The sequence below is a fragment of the Rhinatrema bivittatum genome, chromosome 13, assembly GCF_901001135.1.
Source record: "Rhinatrema bivittatum chromosome 13, aRhiBiv1.1, whole genome shotgun sequence".
Lineage (NCBI taxonomy): Eukaryota > Metazoa > Chordata > Amphibia > Gymnophiona > Rhinatrematidae > Rhinatrema > Rhinatrema bivittatum.
Window position 1 is genome coordinate 70,159,630 of NC_042627.1, and position 21,912 is coordinate 70,181,541.

Here is a 21,912-nt window from a genome sequence, read left to right on the forward strand (position 1 = left end):
GATTAAAAAAATGGTGCCAGCTGGCCCACAGAAATGGTAAGCATGGTCCAGGGGCAGGACTCTTTGTGTTTTTCTTTTGGTTGCATGGTTAATTTAATGTTTATGTTAGTTCAGCAAACAAAATGAAATAAACCCAAAAAGAAAAAAACTGAAACATTTTTATTTCTACGCACATTAGGCACTGGAAGAATCTTCCTCAGGCAATCCAAGTAGAATGGATAAGGAGACAATTTTCAAATTGTCCACATTGGATCAAAGACTGCACATATTTTTTACATGTTGGCATGGCAACTATTCTGCTTGCATTTTACTTTTGAAGCTTGCTGAAGAGCTCATAGAATTGTCTTGGTCAAATTTTATGAGCTAGCTGGAATGAAGATGCCTACAAGACTATATATATATATATATATATACAAACACATACACACACACTACATTCATAAGTGAATTTAGTACAAAATTCCAAGGTACTACAAGAAGTAAACACTCTAAGGTTAGTCTTTGAAGATACATTAAAAATCCACTTTAGGACCTGTACAACTTGAGTAACTCAAATATCGATAAATATTGTTGGAATATCTCAGGTCAGCCATATAACTACTATATCAAAATGTGTGTTCCCTTTAACTGAAACAACATTATGGAAAACAAGGCTGCACACATCCTTAGTCCTGGTCATCAATACTATTTCTTCTTTATTCTGATGTAAAAAAAAAAAAAAAAAAAAGCAACAATAACTCCTCTTAACTTACCGTCTTTCAGGGGTGAGCAGATGTATGTTCTCAAGGGAGACAAACCAGTCTGGTTTTCAGGATATCCACAATTTACTGTTCATGAAACATATCTGCATAATTATTATCTATGAACCAGATGAAATTGCATATTATGGTTCTCTTGAAGGACAGGCAGATCTGTGGCCCTCCAGGATCAGAGTTCCACACCCTGCTGCCCATTATGCTATGGTAACCATATATATTTGTGAGTTCATGACACTATTTTGCTTAACATTGTAAACATTCGCAGGAAGTAATCAAAGGGAAATATCTGAGCATTATATATAAATGTATTCATTCATCTCCAATATCAGTTTTGTCTTTGCTTACACTATAAGTTTATTCCTAGTAATATACAGCTTAGGTACATGTTTCTTATTATACAGTATATTTCATCTGGCCTTTTAGATTTTACAATGTATACTATAACCTTGAAGGATCAACTAATTAAGTTATACGGGCTGAAAGCTTTTTCATATATTTGCTCATCCAAAGAACTCACTGCAGGTTAGACTTAATGGAAATTGAATCATAATCCTTTCGTTTTGTGTGTGTGGGGGGAGGGGAAGAGGAAGAGAACCAAGGTCTGGCAGTTTCCACCTGTGCCTTTTGGCTTCCAGGACAGTGGGAACCAGGGCCAGGATCAGCGCTCTGAGCCTTAAGGATTTTTGTCCCTTATTATCTAACCCAGGGGTGGGCAATTCCTGTCCTCGAGGGACGCAAACCGGTCGGGTTTTCAGGATGTCCCTAATGAATTTGCATGGAATAGATTTGCATACAATCGAGGCAGGGTGCATGCAAATCTCTCTCATGCATATTTATTAGGGATATCCTGAAAACCCAACTGGTTTTCATCCTCAAGGACTGGAATTGCCCACCCCCTGATCCCTAGCTCCTCACGTTTCGCAGAGCACAGGCATTGTGGTAACAATTCTCTGCAGGAGGTCGTACACCAGTGCCCTTTCCAGAAACCAAAAACAGGCCCAGATATCTTTTGATGTCATCTAGTTAAGTAGCTAGTTATCTGGCCACACAAGGCCAGATAAGTTTTGGGATAACCAGCCATTTTCAAACGATAGCTAGTTAGAGTTAAAGTTATCCGGCTATATATAGCCGGATAACTTAAGGATAGTATATTCAGCAGGACATATATCCTGCTGAATATAGGAGACAAGTTAACCAGCTCACTTTAGTCTGATAACTTGTCCATTAACCGCCCTACTGAATATTACCCCCCTCATCTTTATTTATTTGTTTAGCAATGGACAATTATGTAATTAATGAGATCATAGCTTTTTTTTTTCCTTTGTTGACTTCTATGCAGTACCTTAGTGTTGGCGTCAGCATGCAACGGTTTGCTTTATTTGGGACAGTGGGTCTCAACCCAGACCTCAAGAGCTCCCAAAGTGTGGTGCAGAATAACTGAAACATGCTACTATGTTAATAAACCTGTCTCACAAATCCAGTGTGTGCAAACATGTCTCATGTATAGTCATTGCGGATATCTTGTAAACTAAACTAATTGCTAGGGTGGGGGAGGGAACCTCTACAGCTGGTTAGGAAACCACTGATTGTGAGGAGGGGGAGAAGGGCATAGTTATCAGGATGGTAATGCTGAGCTTTTAGGACAGCCGGATAGTAGACATATGTATGTTTTATGATTTGTTTAATTTTAATTGTGATTGTGAAATTGTTACTTTTTTGTACATGGTTTATATATTACTGTTTTATTACTGTTTTATTGTAAACTGCCATGATTGTACGTTCAGAATGAGGGATTTAGAATTATGTTTTTGGATATCCAAATGTGGTATTGATGAATAGGATGAGTGATTCAGGCATCACATTGTAATATGATCTAAACTTGACTGGGGATATTTGTATAAGATCTTTAACATAGAGTGGTGTTTTCCATTATAGAAGACCAACAACAATATTACATTTCTGGGGATGTAAAAGGAGTTAAGGGACAGATTGAGGTAAGAAGTAGAACAGAGTTGAGGGCCATTACTAGTCGGGTTTAAGATGATATGTTTGTTGGAAATTGTTACAATGTTGAAATGAAGTAGTAAATAACACATTCATATTAGGGATTGATATTGGTTTTATGAAAAAATTGGAAAAATTAATATTTCATTGTATTCTCAATAAAGCATAACAATTTTAGTGAAAAATGAAATTTTTGGTACGGTAAATTTATAAGCAGTAGTGCTTTTTTGCTTTTTTTTCCCAATTAATTTTTTTGGGAGTTTTTTTTACATGTAATACACGAAATCACAAGTGAAACAAACACATTCCCTTTATTTTTGATTTATATATATATATATATTGATATGATATGATCTTCAGAATTAAGCATAAGTTTACAACCATATGGGGGTATAACCAGTGAAACATTTATTTTAAAAATAACAAGCATGGCAGAGACATAGCATTTGTTAATTGAAGTTATTTGCCATCTTAATAAATGGTATTCTATTACACTGTATAAAGCTGAATTTCAATGAAGTTTTTCTCAACAGTCCAAATTATACCACGGAATATCATGTTTGTGTTGGGATTACATATGTATTCTTATTACCCGCACCGAACATAATTTTATGGAAAATGTAGAATATAAGAATGAATAAATAAATAAATAGGTAAATAAATAATAAAATGGCAATGTTGCCAGATAATATCATAAATCTATGTTATTCCTAGGGAGAGTAATTTTCAAAGGCATTTCATTGACTTTATCTGCAAAACTGGCCTCTTCTAAACATTGCCCACTCAATAAAACATACTGGCATATGTCATCTGTGCACATGAGTTTGCCCACACTAAGCAGAGGCGTTCTCTGGGAAAGGATTGCATTTCCATGCATGCTTTTGCATTTTCAAAAGTTTGTGCATAAAATTTCCCCCAAAAATGTTTGCACACTTAACGGGTGTAATTATGTGCAACACATTTTGGTAGGATAGCTTTCAAAGCAATCTTAAGCCTTAGAAAATCGGTTTAATTGTATGCATGTATTTACTGTCATATTTATGCAGGCTGTCACAAAATGACCCCCTTAATGATTAACTAAAAAACAACATCTTTTAAAAGATTTAACTTCCATATCATCAAAATATAACTGAGCATTTATATTTCCTGGGACAATTGGGTTTCTCACAAACCTATCAAAAGAATAAAACTAGTAAAAAAGTGTATTGTATTCTACAGATAAGGGTATGCCTTAGTAGCTCAACTTTGTGAGTTCTCTCTATGACTGGACATTTAGGCATGCTTGCACCTCTGTGACAATGTCTGAAATTTTGAATTTGGAACAATATCTGAAATTGAAGATACAGTACAGAGTCCCATATTTCCCATGTTACACAGGATGACATATAGCCTTTCCTATGCAAGGAATATGTGTCTTTCTGCTAACGCAGAATGATTGACCTGTTAAACACAGATTCTCACCTTTTTAAAATTCAGTGGGATGCATGGAAGAGGGTAACTGTGCTTTGCGTTGCCTTTATGAACAGAGATGACCTATGACAAAGTAATTGAACAAACAGGCTTTAAAGTGATAATCATTCAATTATATCGATTAGTTCCATTCTGGAGTCAATTTGGGTCAAAACCTGAATCAGTGCATTCCTTTTTTTTTTTCTGGTAATGTTCAATGACTGTGCCTGCCTTAATCTTTGCTAAACTAGTCGTTCTGTAATTCTTCAGGGCTCACGGTCCAGATGCCATGATCCTTGTGGATGGGCAGCCTCGGCATACAAAAGGAGATCTGGGACTCTCTCAGATGTTGCACATTGCTACACAGATTGCTTCTGGCATGATCTACCTAGGCTCTCAGCACTTTGTCCATCGAGACTTGGCAACTAGGAACTGCTTGGTGGGGACCAATCTGTTGGTCAAGATTGGAGACTTTGGGATGTCACGAGATGTCTACAGCACTGACTACTACAGGGTAAAGTATCATTATGCTTTTTAGAACCTCAGACAGAAATGGCAAAACAAGATTTTAGCTCCATACTAATTTCATTGTTTACTTCAAAACCTTTTTTTTTTCTGAATTTGCAAGCCAAGGATATTGTTCTCTTTAGAAAATAGGAAATCTTGAATATGTAGATGAGATATCCATCACGTCCCTTTTAACAGATTTTTACTACAAGATACCATAAAAAAAAAAATAATGTGCCATGTGGATTTTCATAGGATACAGTATCATTTGTTGATGTATTCCATCAATATTGTGTAAAATATGTCATATCACATATTGCACCTCATATCACATGCAGTGAATATTTGTAAACACTTACTGATGTTTCAGCTTATGCAACTTTCATCAAGGTGAGTAAGATTATCTAAAATGTTCAGGCTTATCTGAGGATTCTGTCAGATAAGATATTAGATACCGTAGAGACAATCAACCAATCATATAATAATGTTTGCTTAAGAATTACATCAAGTAATGCTCTTGGAGATGTTCAATTCAATAAAAAATAATTTCTGTTTGGAATGCTAACAGCATATGCTACATATTTTCCTTTATACTAAACAAAGTATTATCAACTTTCATTTAAGTCTAAATAGGTTTGTCTATTGACGTTAAATGGAAAGAGCTGAACAATTTTTGAGGCCTGAGATTATCTTTAAAGGGTTCTACGCTATTTTTCTTCAATCACAGAATGATGAATCCTGTGAAAATGGGAGGCGGGGGGGGGGGCAAAGGGCGGGGGCGGGCCTGTGAAAGCCCGCAGCCTTCCCACCACGGCGGTGCGCCGGCTGCCGCTTTCGCACCGAATAGCATCACCATGAAAGGTGGTGCTATTTGGCGCGCTACTGCCAATGATAAATGTTAGTAACATTATCGCTGGCAGCGAAGCCACCGACTCCGCTCCAACTCCCCTCCCCCTAATTTGCATTATATCACATGTGAAAAGCCCTTTTCACATGTGATATGGGCTTATCACATGCGTTAGGGCCCTAATGCATGCGATAAAGCTTTAGAAATTAACCCCCTTAATTTGAATCTTTCAAAACTGGAAAAAACACACCATCTAGCTCCTGGATAACTGAGTTGTATAATATTTTGAAAGATAAGAAGTTTACTTTTTAATTTCCAGTTGTATCGTTGATTATAGAATAAATACACAGTTAACACTTTTAAAGAATATTTGCCGTGGCAATATTATATGCCACAAGATACGGCGGATTGGACAGTTCGATCCTTATGCACCCAAGGTGTTCATGAAATTACCTTGGTATATGTATGTCTGCAAGGAATTATCATTGGATTTTTTTAGATGGCTCCAGGTCACCCCAGAAAGTCTGAACCATTGCTGGTTTTCATCTTTGCATCTGTGGGCTTCTCGATCCAATTTTGTTGAATATCAAGAATTCAAGTACACAAAACATAAAATAAAACAAAAAAAAAGACCACCTGAGGTTGCTTTCTTGAGTTCTCGAGCCATTTAAAACATTTAATTGACGTTTAACAGACATTTAAGTAGTAACAATTTTACCTAAACTAATCATTATTGTCCTGGGTCAATTGGGCCTGTCTGAAAACTGCCCTTCCTCCAACCAGCTAAAAGTACATGTGGGCTTTCATGGCATGTGACTGTTTATCTGGGTTAAAGAGTGGCTTTCCCTTGGCCAGGGAAGTTAACCGGTACGTGTACATTCACGTCAGATGAATGTGCACTCTTCTGCCCCTGCTAAGCTGCTTGCACAAATAACATAAAAGATTGTATGCAGATGCTGCTAGCATGTGTGCTTTACAACTGGCAATATTCATAAGGAAACAATTTGAAAACTGGCTGCACTTAACATGTGCAAACTGTGCCCTCGTATGATGAAAGCAATGCGAGACATTCAACATTGTCCTAGTTTATACGAATAAGTTGACGTTATATTTGTTGTAATTGTTTTCACTGCCAATGTTCTTTCTATGTCTACATGTTAAATATCTTGGTTGTGGTGAAAATGAGAGGAGGGGTGGGGGGGTTGGTTTGATTCACTTCTGGCTGTTTTGGGGCTGTGGAAGGTGAATGTCTCCAGAAATTTCGATTTTGGCACATGGCAACCTTTGCAAAAGCGTCTATCCGGGAGATGTGCTAGTTGGCCAAAAATACTCAACACAACTCAAAAGCTTGAAGTGAGCTGGAGATATTACTTTAATTCTCTTGGGTCTGCCTCTGGACTGAACCAAAAAGTGGGGTTATTCACCCACGCATGTACACAGCGTTTATTTGCTTCCAACAGCCCTAAAACTTCCTCAAAAGAGAAGTTGCAAAACACTTCAGAGCTGGAGACATAAAAATATACACGCTTTGAAGTCTGCAAAAAGCAAATTAACTAACAATCAATAGACTGGCAGTGCACCAGGAGGTGGCAACTTTTGGGGCTCATTTTGTTTCTGCGTTTTCCCTGCAAATGTATGGTGGTTTTTCATATTGAGAAGTGTTTGGGGGTTTTTTTGTTTGTTTGTTTTTTAACCTTCACAGTTATAGAGTTTTATAGATTCTAGGGTCCCTGGTGTTAACGGGCCAGGGCGGTCGCGTGGGGTCGTTCCTGTCTTTGGGAATAGATTTTCTTTTTCCTTTTATTTGCTTACTCCCTGATTTTATGGGCCTTCACAATCAACAGACAGAACTCTGGTTTGATTCTCGGCATATAAGGGTTATGAGAATGGGAAGCCGAACATCCTTGCACCACACTACATGGACAGGAGCTAAGAAACTGATTTGTGCACCATTCGGAGCAATTGTCTTTCTTGTTTGAGAGCAGGGAACAACGCACTTGATTTATGCAGCCCTGTGCTAATTACATTTTTCCTTGATTAAATTTTTAGAAATAATGAAGTTTAAAACACCGACTTTAGAGTACGAGGAAATTATGATGTGAATTAGTGTTGTTATTTTCACTGTATTTGTGATCTTTCACTGGGATAGCCATAAATCAGAGAACAGAGCAGCAGAATCTAATGTATACTTGACAAAAAAAATTTAATATTTTTCTGTGCAGGGGTGATCAGAATTGGTTTTGCAATTGTGAAACAGTTATTAACTTTATCAGCTGAAGAGAGAAGAGGAAGGGAGGAACATGGGATGCTTTAAAATAGTTCTATAGTCGTATAGGTTATTTCAAAGAAATGAAACTTCGAATTTGACCATAACAAGGCAATTTTAATCTGCAACAGATTTATAGATACAGAGGAATATGTCTCCAGGGCAATCAGGAGCGCCAAGAGCTTTTTTTTTTTTGTACTGATTAATGCAATGCTACCTGCTGAGTAGTGCTAGCAGGACAAAAAAAAAAAAAGATGACAAACATGAAGCACAAAAGATGAGACAATGAGGAAGAGAGAGATGGAGTTTCCTTGTAAAGCTGTGTTTCCCACACTGGGGCAGTATCGGGAGAAGACAGGAATCTGAAGAGGGTTGTGACTGGAGGAGATTCCCTTGTGAATAAGAAAGAGTAGAGAGAGAGGTTGTGGAGTTGGAACTATTGTAAGCAGTGGAACAGAGAGGAGGAGTGTTGCTAAGAGAGGTGACTTTACGGGCGTGCTGGATAGAGGAGGTTTCGTAGAGAGGAGAACTGAATCACTGTCTCGTTAGAATCCCCCCGCATGGTGTTCAGCCTACGCCAGTTGAAGACGGATCAGTCGGCCTGGGGAGGTGGTGGGCTCATCTCCCTGACAGCTGTAACTGCCCACGTGACATGCCCTGTGCAAACAGAGCTTCCTTACATTTTTATGGTACATTGCATTGATCTATTAATGCCAAATTTGTGATTAATCAAAAACTAAACCGAATATGGCCATTTGGGTGTAAAAGAAAAGGTCCTGATTGGTTCTATTTTTTTTTTTTTTAGAGGCCCCCTAGGGAGTCAGGAGTGACTGGGATCAATCCTGCCCCCTTCAGCCTTGCAACACAACTATGGAAGGAGTAGGGGTGGCAGAAAATGTGGGGTAGTGGAGGGGGCTTGGAATTTGTTTGTTTTCCTGTTTTGAGGTTTTTGCTGAACTGAAATAAACATTAAATGAACCAAATTCACCCCCCAAAAACAGAAACGAACGAAAAAAAAAAAAATCTTGCCTCTCTCTATCCCCTGTTACTGGCAACAGGAGCAAACATGGGGATGAGATAAGAGGAGGGATGGCACCAATAGCAGAGGTGACGATGAGAGGCATAGGATGAGGACACACTGATCTGCTCACACCTTAAAAACTTTCTTTCTGAAGCTCTTGAGTAAAAAAAAATATATATATTCATTATCGAAAGAGTGTCTCTAAGTGATTCCGGTGGACATTGCTAGCTGCCACACACGTTTTGTCTGTGCAGTCAGATAATGCCATTAAGAATCAAGCCTCTGAACGCGTTCACTGCACTTCGGATCAACCAAACTAGTACATAGCAAAGGTAAGGGCAATCGGGCCAGTGCCACTAGCAAGCTTATTTGATGCTTTACATATTTGCTGCATCTCTCATGGTCCACTGGGGGTCTTCATGCCGCTGTGCTCGCTGTATCATTCCGCAATCCATGCTTCTGGGTTTCGACGCCACTCTTCTTGTTGCTTGCTCTGCAATTATGCTTTGGGGTTTTAACACTAGTGCTCCTGCTGATTTGTCCTTCTCTTGATGCCTTGCAATGCTTTTGTCTTTATTCTTTCTGCTTTGGCTTCTACTCAGTGCCTTGGATATCAGGAGTGCTTACAAATGACTCAGGTGAGCTGCTGTCCAGATCCAAACAAACATACCATCGGATCGAATCCTCATACTTACTGCATGGATGTTATCCATTTACCTCAAGCACTTTCGTGCCCTCTTTGATGCTTTCTTAAAAGTTCTTTTCATGTTCTCTTACTATCTGTTAGACTCATTGGGTATTTAGCCTTCAATAGATTATACCACCCATTTTACGCTGCATTCCCAAGAAAACCAATAAACAGAAGGCCTGATCCCTGTAACACATGAGCCACTATTGGCCTAATACCATCCAAGCTATGAGTCTCAACTGAAGGACTTGGGCACCCATGTGGCATCATGGAAGCAATCTTATGTATACCACATTTATTGCACACACACCCCCCAGATAGGAAGGGAAATAGCAGTGGGATGTCTTGATGCACTGAAGTGTTTTTACCTCAGCACAGGCCCCTTATCTTATTGATGCCATAGAAAACTACATCAGGACCACCAGCGACCCTTGTCCAGACATTTCCTTTGACTTTGCCCTGCCCAGGGATTGTAAGATCACCATCTTACAGCTTCCAGTTGGTTTGGTTTGTCTTTTACCTGTACCCAGGCACGAGGATCAATCTGCATGTAAGGGACCGCTGTGGACCTTCTCCAGAGCTTTCTCTAGCTTTGGGTCACCGTTCGTCGTCATGGAATTGTTATGGCTGCCACTTGGCTCTTTTTGTGCTGCCTGGTTCATGCCAATATTTAAGGATAAATTCAAAAAGAGACCTGTTATATGGATGTCAATAATCTGAGTGTACCTTCATACGATGCTGTAAAAAAATACGGCTATCGTGACTGTGAAGCCTATGTGTAGGCTTTAAAAATCATTAGGTACCCCAGTGTTGGAATGCAAACTTTTGTAGTGCTCACTGTCCACTGTGCAATTGTTGCTGAAATGATCACGTGGATTCTGTTGCAATATTCACTTATCTCAAAATTGTAGTCGGTCTTGCCTCAGCCGACATCCTGATGTTTCGGAGGCTGGCTCCTTCTTCAAGGGCTGGATATGCGCAAGACTCTGTGCTGGCGCCAGCACAGAGTCGTGGGAGCAGCCGCTTGTTTTTCACGGAGCTTCACAGACCGCTAAACAAACTTAACAAGTTGAACATTGCTGGCACAGTAATCAAATTCACTGTCACAACATCTAATGTTTCACTGGAATACCGGTCTCTCTTGCGCATATCCAGCCCTTGAAGAAGGAGCCAGCCTCCGAAACATCAGGATGTCGGCTGAGGCAAGACTGACTACAATTTTGAGATAAGTGAATATTGCAACAGTATCCACGTGATCATTTCAGCAACAATTGCACAGTGGACAGTGAGCACTACAAAAGTTTGCATTCCAACACTGGGGTACCTAATGATTTTTAAAGCCTACACATAGGCTTCACAGTCACGATAGCCGTATTTTTTTACAGCATCGTATGAAGGTACACTCAGATTATTGACATCCATATAACAGGTCTCTTTTTGAATTCATAATTTTTTCATGTTATATTGTTTGGGTTTATAAATTTAATATTTAAGGATAAGCATTTGTTAGAAACGAATGTGGACTCCAAACCTGTAAAGCTTTGACGCTATTGTTGATGCCCTTGCACCTCTTTTGTTGCCTTGAGGTCTTCATGCCACTGTTGTTTTGTGCCCTTTGCCCCTCTATTGGTACGTTTGTTCATTCAGCAGCTGTTGGTTCACCTTACCCCCCCTTATAGTGCCTTGGCGTGCTCTTGCCAATGCTTGTGATCCTATGCCCCTCTCACGGGATCTTGAACTATTCATGACACTATATGCAAGAAAAACAGGCATTATCTTGGGCATCTTAAGTTCAGGGAGGAAAACATATGTACATTAGATTTTCAAATGTATGCATGTTATTTTTACCACCTTCACTGCCCACAAAAATTGTGGATGCAAAATACGGAGAAGCTCTTACAACACAGACTTTATGCTTGCTTTCAAAGTAAAACAACATGGGTAGTGCCTCTTTGCATATAGCATGCTACTGTTATCTAGAAAGTAAATTAGGCTATAGTGAAACAAAATTTATTTGCATATTAAAGGCTTGTTGGAGTAATATTTTTCATGATTATATAGCAATGCTTAGTTTTACTGAATGCAAAAATAAGAAAGCTCTTTAGGGGTTTTTTTAATTCAAAAAGTGTATGGGCATTGAAAAAAACTATCATGTATCCTATCACATTCTCTTTTTCTCTAATGAACTTATAATATTCTGAAAACAGAAAAGGTGATGTGTGGATTTTTGTCTACAGGAAAATACAAATTTTCCCCATAAAATGCCTTATTGGACTGTGGCATTTATCATCACTCATTCCAGTTTTCACCATGAGAAGTACCTACACAAAATAGCAGGCACAAATGTGTGCAGAGGCTTTTCTGGGGGTAATTTTCAAAGTGAAAATGTGTGCGTGCTATCACATTGAACATTAGCGCAATTTCCGCAGGTACGAATGCACCCGCAGACTCTGCGTTTAGGCAGGCGGTCTTAAAATTGCATCCTTGCTGTGTTTCTTTTTTTTATTGTTGTTTTTCAAATGTGCAATGAAATACACTGTGGCATTATTCCACTCTGATAGAAAGTGAAAAAGAATGAGAAAAGCAAAAGAGTAAAGAAAGAGAAAAAGTGCCATTTCTGGACTTAAACTGTGGCTGTTCTATCCCATCCACAAACCTTCTTGACAAATCTTCCACTTAAATGATTTCTCAGCTCCTCTCTTGTCCCGTTCTGACACCAACTCAAATTAGCCTGGAAGGACCAATTCCCTGATTCTCTCCCGCCCTGTCTCTCGACTATGACTGATGAGTGTATGGCATTGGCTATATCTCGTTCCCTATCAGTTACTGACGCAGATTTTCTGCAGTTTGGATTCCAGAATGCAGGAGGCTCTCCATGACGCCTTTTTCGCAAAGATTTCGCGATAAAAAACACCAAGGGGCAGATTTGTCAAAGGGCTACGCGAGTAAGATTCGCACGTAGCCCTCGAAAAGCTGCCCCTTCCACTCCCTGCGCGTGCCGAGCCTAAGCCCCGGGACGCGCATAAGTCCCGGGGCTTTCCTGGAGGTGGGTGTCGGGGGGAGGGGGGCGTGTCGTGGCCGGCACATCATCGGGGCGTTCCGGGGGCGGGTTCATGGTTCCGGCCCAGGGGCATTCCAGGGGCGTGGCCTCTGGACCAGCCCCCGGACCGGAACATGGCGCGCGCAAGTTACGCCTGCCTCAGGCAGGCATAACTTGTAAAATAAAGGTAGGAGGGGAATTACTTAGGGCTGGGGGGTGAGTTAGATAGGGGAAGGGAGGGGAAGGTGGGGGGAACGGAAGGAAAGTTCCCTCCGAGGCCGCTCCGATTTCGGAGCGGCCTCGGAGGGAACGGTGGATGGCTGCGCCGCTCGGCACGCACAGGCTGCCGATTTTGCGCAGCCTTGCACGCGCCGACCCTGTATGTTATAACATGTGCACAGCAGCGCGCGCACATGTTATAAAATCAGGAGTAGATTTGTTCGCGCCGGGTTGCGCGAACAAATCTACTCCTGTACGCACCTTTTAAAATCTACCCCAAAGATTTTAAGATGACAATTTTCAAAGTCATTTACCCGGGTAAATATAATGACTTACCCAGGAAATCCGCCTACATTCAGTCCGACTAAAGCTGTGCCTGGGATTCCATAACAAAAATAGCACGCATGGTTAGGAATTTTAAATCTATGAGCGTCCTATTCAAGCAAAAATCTAAGCACAGAGAAAGTAAATGGGGGGTGCGAATGTGCCGGCTGCAGGATGGCCGTTCAAATCCACTGCTTCTCCCTCCCTCCCCCCCCCCCCCCCCCCACCCCATGTAAGAAATGCAACTGTGGAAGTGCTGTCCGCAGATTTTAAAAGGATATGATTTCTCATGTAGCACAGGCCTTCAGAGAGGTCATTTTTGCTGGGTCTGGCAAACCTTTCCCCAATGTGATGGTTGAAACTGCAGTCAGGATATTCAGTTTGGTCTGATGGCATGTGCTGAAGGTTTCCTGGAGTCTCAGCATATATTGTCCTTCACAATGATAACCATTCAATGCCCCGTGCAATGTAAATTCAGGGGAAGCAATTTCTGTTGTCTTTTTATGAGGTCACGAGCTGGAATGCCTGGTGGCCCGACATTAACATAGAAACATAGAAATGACGGCAGAAGAAGACCAAACGGCCCATCCAGTCTGCCCAGCAAGTTTCGCACTTTTTTTTTTCTCATACTTATCTGTTTCTCTTAGCTCTTTGGTTCTATTTCCCTTCCACCCCCACCATTAATGTAGAGAGCAGTGTTGGAGCTGCATCTAAGTGAAATATCTAGCTTAATTAGTTAGGGGTAGTAACCGCCACAATAAGCAAGCTACACCCATGCTTATTTGTTTACCCAGACTATGTAATTCAATCCTTGTTGGTTGTCTGTATATAGATCCACTTTTCTTCATTCCCCTGCCGTTGAAGCAGCGAGTTATGCTGGATATGCATTGAAAGTGAAGTGTCAGACATTCTTCCCTGCCGTTGAAGCGGAGAGCTATGCTGGATATGCTTGAAGTGACAGACTTTCTCCCCTGCCGTTGAAGCAGAGAGCTATGCTGGATATGCTTGAAGTATCAGACTTTCTCCCCTGCTGTTGAAGCAGAGAGCTATGCTGGATATGCTTGAAGTGACAGACTTTCTCCCCTGCCGTTGAAGCAGAGAGCTATGCTGGATATGCTTGAAGTGTCAGACTTTCTCCCCTGCCGTTGAAGCAGAGAGCTATGCTGGATATGCTTGAAGTATCAGACTTTCTCCCCTGCCGTTGAAGCAGAGAGCTATGCTGGATATGCTCTCTGCTTCAACATCGAGGCTGCGGGCCGGGACCTCCTCCAGTTCCCCACCTTGCAAGGACCGAGGCGGAGGGAGATCAGGAGGGAAGCGAACCTTGCAGGCTAGGATGACCCCCCCCCCCCCTCCTGGAGCCCAGGTGCAGCAGGGGCAATGGGCGCCGCTCGATGATGTCACAGCCCAATTTAAAGGGGCCTGCCTCCCTCAGCTCACCCTCTTTCTCCTCGCTCCTGCGTTCTCACCCCTCCCCCCCCCCATTAGTCATGAGTGGGGAAACACCAACTTATTTCTGGGCTGTAGCTACCATAATTAGTCTGATTTCACTGTTAGTTAGTTAGAGTTGTTCTAATCCTGTACTCTGTTTATTTATTTATTTATTTATTTAGATTCTTTTCTATACCGAAGTGTTGCATATTGCCTTCACTCCGGTTTACATTAAACAAACAACTTAGTACATATAACATTTCTGTGGGTTAACTTATTAATAAGTTTACAAAAACTGGATACATTTCAGTCTCGGATATAGATTATTAACAGGAAGACAAGAAGAATAACGTAAGTCAGTTATCAAGAGAGGCACTTGAAGGTTGTTATGATATGAGATGTAATATAGCGATATTAATTTACATTGAAAGAGAGTTAATGTTCCATTTACAAATTGAAAAGAGTTAAAAAGATATACTATAAAATATGGGGGGGTGGGGAGGAATGGTGGGATATAAAGTATATATCCGGAGAGAGTAGAAAAGAAAGGAAGATCAGTGGGGATGAGGAACTGGATATGAGAGAGATGGTTTATCCAATGCCAACTATGAAAGTTTGTCTAAATAACCATGTTTTGAGTTCTTTTTTGAAAGATTTGCAGTCATTAATTAGAGGATAGATAGTTTGGCAAAGAGTTCCATGCTTTTGGTCCTGCAATTGAGAAGGCTCTATTTCTGGTGTTAAGATAGTTTTTGTTTAAGGAATTGTCGCAGCTGTGACGGGTGCACAAGCTGGGGGGGTTGACTTTGCCAGCCCGGCCCCCATCCATACCCTTGCTTGGAAGGGTACGGATGGGGGCCGGGCTTGGTGGCTGTCTTGCTTAGGTAACACGGCGGACAGTGTGTGTGGGGGGGTGTCAGGTGTGCCCCTTGGCTCGTGTACTGAATTATTATTCTTGTTGTCAATTATAATAATAAAGCTGCAGCCTTTGCACTCCGTTCTTTCCCTGGCTCTGCTTCACTTTGTTTTGAGGGAATGATTCCCACACTGCAAGGGGCGGTCACAGGCAGCTATAGGGGATGTCGATGTTATAAAAATGGCCGTGGTGCACCAGGGATTGCAGATTTACTGAGAGCAATGGAGGGGCCCTGTCACATGACTGGAGAGGCAATATTGAGCTGCTAAGAGAAGTGCAGAGGCCGCAACAGAAGCAGATACAATGCTGAAAAATAGCTGTTTTGACAGACTAAACTACAGAGTTAAATCAAGGTGCCTTATTGAAGAGGAATCACAGTATAATCTGATTGGATTCGGTGTTCCTGGTCCCAGAAAAGCAGCAAAGTGTATATTTCAGGCTCTTTGAATTTCTCATCTTCTGCCGCCTACAGTATGCTACATTCTAAGGAGTCAAGCTATTTGAATATTAAAATGGTCTGTGAGCATCTTAATTTATTTATTGAAATAGCAGGAATTGTTATAATTCAGGCATGAAATACAGTGAAGTTTTGACAGTTCAGATTTAAAACAAATTGACCCACTCTCACATACGCATCACAGGTCAGTGGCACTTGTGTCTGTTAGGGTAAAAGGAGCAAAAAACAAGTACTGGATCCTCATTTCCAGATCCCTCCTCCAACACACACAATCCCAGGAGATTGAGTCTAACTTGGATAGTCCAGTTATTAAGGGGCATTTGGTGGCATTGATTTGAGAAGTTCAGCTTCTTCATGCTGAGATCTCAGGGGCCATTTCTACTTTACAGATGTTAAAGACCTGAAACAAATAAGACCTGAAACAAATAAGTGTGGGAGTAGCTTGCTTGTTGAGGTTGTTACTACCCCAAACCAATTAAGCCTGATACCTCACTTTGAATACACCTACAACGCAGCTCACTGCTTCAACAGCAGGGGGGAATGAAGAAAAGGGGATTTATATTCAGACAACAACCAACAAGGACTAAATTGCACAGTCTGGGTAAACAAATAAGCGTGGGAGTAGTTTGCTTATTGCAGCGGTTACTACCCCTAACCAATTAGGCTTGATACTTCACTTTGATGCAGCTCCAGCACTGCTTTCTACATCAATGGCGGGGGAGGGGGAAGGAAATTAGAACCAAAAAGTTACCAATAAGGGCTCTGACCTCAGCAGTCAGAGTAACAGATAAGTATGAGAAAAATAAGTGTGAAAGCTTGCTGGGCAGACTGGATGGGCTATTTGGTCTTCTTCTGCCGTCATTTCTATGTTTCTATGAGAGAGTGGATCTCTTTGAGACTCAGATGGGGGAGTAAATAGATGTTTCTGTGCAATCCCATAAAAAGATTAAGACCTTGGGGAAAAATAGTCTTGGAGCTCAAAGATAAGCAGAAAGATTTCAAAAATAGACAGAGAAGAGTTAATGTATGATTTGTGAGGGTGCCTGAAGAAGATGGAAAGGAAAATTTACAAGAAATGATCAAGGACATTTTCCAAATAGTGGTGGATCCTGAAGGGGGTTCCTTCTCCCTCTTCAGTCATTATTGTGACACAAGTACCCATAAGCCCATTAGAGTCATTCTGAAAATGAATTCTCCATCATGGACTCCCCTCCCCCCCCACCGAAGGTATGACCCTCACTTCCAGGAACACTCACTTCCTCCTCCTATTACCACTCGATATGTCTAAGTTGCACCTCCCCCATCTGTCCCAGGTACCCCCCCCCCCCCCCAGTTTAGCTCTGACAGTCCCAGGTACACTCACTTTTATACCCCATTATAGCCCAGTATGTCTCAGTAAATCCCCAGTATAGCCCAGTCTGTTCCAGGTACAGTCACTGCCACTGACCATTCACCCAGAGAAGCCAGCCTGCCAAATACCATGTGGCCAAGCAGCATGAAAGTTTGAATTTGTGTGCATAAATGAGTAGTAGTAAATATACTTGCATAGTTTTGATAATGTTCATACGTAAGTCACTTTAAAAACCGCTCATTCCGTGCTTATGTGCAAACTACATCTCAACACACCTCTAACATGCCCTCATGTTTTGCACGCACTTTTACTCGCAAAAGTGCATAGGCACATATATGTGGACCCGTTTATAAAATGTAGATTGCATGCAGATGCTTCACATACATTTGTATATGTGCACTTTATGGTGCATAATGTCTTGAAAATTCTCCCCTCCGTTTTTCCAGTTTATTTTTCACTTTATTATAGGAAAATTATTCCTTTTTAAACATGACACAGTCTCTCGCTCTCTCTCTCAACCGTCCCACCTTATTTTACTGCATTATGGACACAATATTGTCAAAGCTTCACTTTGAAATGTTAAGAGCCCTTCACAAGAAAATGCTGTGAGTGCAAGTGAATTAATCTGTGTAATTATGTTGTGTTGTATTTCATGGCATTTTCTCAGGAATGCTAATTATCTTAATTTAGCCTGCTCTTCTCACGATGGGACTGCCATTTTGATGTTCATGCATTTCATTTACAGTCTGTAATGAGAGGGATGCAATCAATTACTAGCTTTGTCATTACGGTAGTTTCATAAAAGCACACACAGAAAAGAGTTGCAAAGAGGCATGTCCCATTAGATAAAAAATAACAGGATAAAGAACAATAAGATGCTGAGCTTCTTGACTGCAGCTCTGACCTACACCAACATTCTCAAGCCCAGTGACTTCAAGACAAGCCTGTGTAACAACATCATGGATAAGAACAAAGATTTGCATAAAATACTGTTTGGAAGAAAATGGGGAGAGGCATGTGGATACCAGAAGAAGAGAGAGAGAGGAAAAAAAAAAGACTTCTAGGAAAGGGAAAACAAGGAGGTGGACGATGCAGAGGACATGGAGGAATCTGATTAAGGAGGTGAAGGCAGTAACCTGGAGACTGTGCTACTGCTATCCCCACTTGACGTCCAGTCAGCAGAGGATGCAGCGAAAAGGACTGGCAATTAGAATTTGCTTCGGTGAGCGCCAGCACATCCATCCCATTGATGCTTGCCCCGATTCCAGAGATCTTGGCACCCAGCACTCTCTTCCTGCTATGAACACCCGGAAGGGCTGGAACCAGATCAGCCTGTGGCTACTGGAGTTTGGGAAGGCAATGTCAAGATATTGTAGAAATGTGTAGTCTGCAGCAGGAAGGAGGATATGGACCAGAGGGAGGCAGAGTTCCAATTTTAGCCCTGACTGAGGGAAAGACACAATCCAGAAAGGGGCTCAGAGTTTTAAGAGAATGACTGTGTAGTCAAGCAAAAGAATTGTTGACCTCAAATAACCACTCATTGCCCAGATTCTAGTGGCTCAAGTCTCAGAATGCCTGAAACGGTCTTTGGATTCTAGGGATGTGCAGTCTTTCTGTTTGTTAGTTTTGATTCTTTAATTTTCTGCACATTTCAGTCCAAATTTAATTTTTTTTTTCTCTTCAGATTTTTCAGGAATTTGTCAAATGAATCACCTAAAAAATGTTCCAAATTTATAGAACGAGTTTTGTTTTATTTCATAACAAACTGAAAATTGACTTCAGGTAAAACAAATGCACATTCCTAATAGATTCCGAGCAAGGACAGTAATGACCATCATAATCCTTTCATTCGATACCAGAGATGGCCAACTCCGGTCCTCAAGCCTGCTTTTCAGAACATCCATAATTAATATGCATAAGATATATTTGCATATAATAGAGGAAGTATATGCAAAACTATAAAATTCATAATCATTGTAAATATGCTGAAAACCAGGATGATTGTGGCTCTTGAGGACCGGAGTTGGCCAACCCTTTCTATAAGTTTTTGTGGAATTGTCCTTTTTTAGTGACTATCATACCATTGTGCCTTATAAATTGTAAAGTGCTCAACAATGTTTGTAAACCACTGGCCATATGTTAACCTTTTGTTTGGAAAGACACTTTTATTGTGTCAATAGATGTGCATTTGATTAGGAAGGTCTAACATGTGTTGGTGGCTTTTTTTTTTTTTTCTTTTCCAACAAAAAAGAGTTGGGAAATTGGTAGTAGTACAATGGCTGATGGGTAAACATTTATTGTATGTATAGATAGAGATCCATCACATTACAAACACTTTAATAATGCAGTGATCTGAGACCTTTATAACATAATCATTGGTCTTGCATCATCCCTTATTTTACTGAAAACATTTTGCACATAAACATAGTCAAAATATTTATTGCCCTCTCCAAGCATCTAGACTTGCTACATGACCCATGTTTCATTAGTCTATTTCAGCGGTAGATTTGTTCTAGTTGGAGTGCACTTGCTCAAATAGTTTTTTTTGTAATGTAGTGGATTTCTATTTGTATTTAGTTATATTACTGCATTAACTGGATTCTGTTTTTTTGAAGTAACTATTCATAGTGTTTTCTCTTGTACACGACCTTCATCTCTCAGTCACAAATCTTACTGATAGCTGAGCCCTTTAACTAACACATGGTCCGAGGCATTACATTTGAGACCTTAGCAAGCTCATGTTAAATAACATATGGAAGAAAGCACACCATGTTATCTCTGTATGTCCACTAAATCCTAATTGGCATCTAACATTCTTTCATTAGTGTGCATATATGCATTACGTTTTAGCATTCACAAATTAGCATCATCTGGGACTGGTATAGGGTACACTCTAGGGCCTTTGAGGCTGTAAAAGATCTAGGGAAAGGCTCAGGACCAACATCACAGCTGTGGGTGGGCACAGGTGTGCATCCTCAATTCCCTTGGCAATGAGAAAGGGACACAATACTGAAACACCTCCAAACCTCTGCACTGTGTAGCGTTTACTGCACTCAGCTCCATGTCAGACTTCTCCCAAATCCCTCAGCATAATTTACCCTGCCTGTTCCAATCCTGCATTTCACTTGTTTTCCAGTTAATATTGCAATTAACCCTTGCAGGTCTCTGAATATGGATTCCTAAAATATGCATGCAAAATCATACTTGTTCTCTTCTACACACACACACAAAAAAGAAGTCTTACACTCACGCATGCAAACACAGCCTCTTCAAGTTAAAGACACATACACACACTGTGTATTCAGCTGTGCCGCTGAATATACATCACTCACTAGTTAGCCGGTTTTGACGCAACTGCAGCATCGCTCTCTGCTTCGATGGCGGAGAGGAAAAAAGGAGAATTGAATTCAGGCAACAAACAATGCTGGGTCCTGATACTCTGGCATTAGCGAAAAAGTGCAGGGCTGCTTCTTCGGCCAAGTCCAAAAGCAAAGCGAGGCCAAGCAGCAGCATTGTCTGAATTATCAGGAAAGCTTCTCACTCTGTAAAAAAAAAAATGTCTCTAGCAGTAATTTTGTCATGGGTTTGACAGTTGCTTGGTTTTGATTTTTAATATTACTGCCCTTAACATAAGAATTGGGGTAACCTGCACGGAGCAGCAGTTGCTAGGGACGTGCAGCAGGAACGGATTTGTCCTATTCGGTATTCGTAGTCGTCGGGACCCAAATCCATTGCATCCATTCTCGGGGGACCCCGATCCGTTCAATAGTTACATATCTATTTGTTTCCCCCCAAAAAACCCCATCCCAATCCTTTAAATTTAATTAACTACAACCCCCCACCTCCTGACCCCCCCCCCCCAAGACTTGCCAAAAGTCCCTGGTGATCCAGCAGGGATCCTGGAGCGATCTCCTGCACTCAGGCCGTCGGCTGCCAGTATTCAAAATGGCGCCAATAGCCTTTGCCCTTACTATGTCATAGGGGCTACTGGTGCCATTGGTCGGCCCCTGTCACATGGTAGGTGCAAAAGATGGCGCCGGCCCTCCATTGCTCCTACCATGTGACAGGGGCTGACCAATGGCACTGGTAGCCCTTGTGACATAATGAGGGCAAAAGCTATTGGTGTCATTTTGAATACTGGCAGCCGACAGCCCAAGTGCAGGAGATCGCTCCAGGATCCCTGCTGGATCACCAGGGACTTTTGGCAAGTCTGGGGGGGGGGGGGTCAGGAGAGTGGGGGTTTATTAGTTAGTGATAAATTGTATTCATGGGGGTTCGCCATACGTTTCGTGACCCCCACGAATACGGCATATATGTTGCGGATTGCCAATACGTTGCAAACGAATGCACACCCCTAGCAGCTGCTACCCATAACAGAAACATGAAGGTCACCTGCACGGAGTGAAGGTTACTACCATAAGAAGCTTCCTGGGCAGACTGAATGGACCATTTGGTCTTTTTCTGCCATCATTACTGTGTTACTATGTTAAGTAGAACCAGCTAATAGAGATACACGGCAACTGAATAGGGACCTCAATGTGTTGTGCCCTCATTCTTCTGCCTGCACACAATTAACTGTGGCATTTCCCTTTGAAAATTGCCCCCATTGCTCCTAAACTCTAACAATATTTACC

General features: G+C 41.2%; 1 protein-coding gene across 7 annotated transcripts in view; it reads left to right on the plus strand.

Annotated features, from left to right (window-relative positions):
- The window catches only part of NTRK3 (neurotrophic receptor tyrosine kinase 3), a 932,433-nt gene that overhangs the window by 885,725 nt on the left and 24,796 nt on the right, over positions 1–21,912 (plus strand). For all 7 annotated transcript variants that reach the window (XM_029575291.1, XM_029575284.1, XM_029575285.1 and 4 more), the window contains exon 15: positions 4,482–4,725. In XM_029575291.1, coding sequence (XP_029431151.1) covers positions 4,482–4,725 — 244 coding nt within the window. The remainder of the gene's footprint in view (positions 1–4,481; positions 4,726–21,912) is intronic.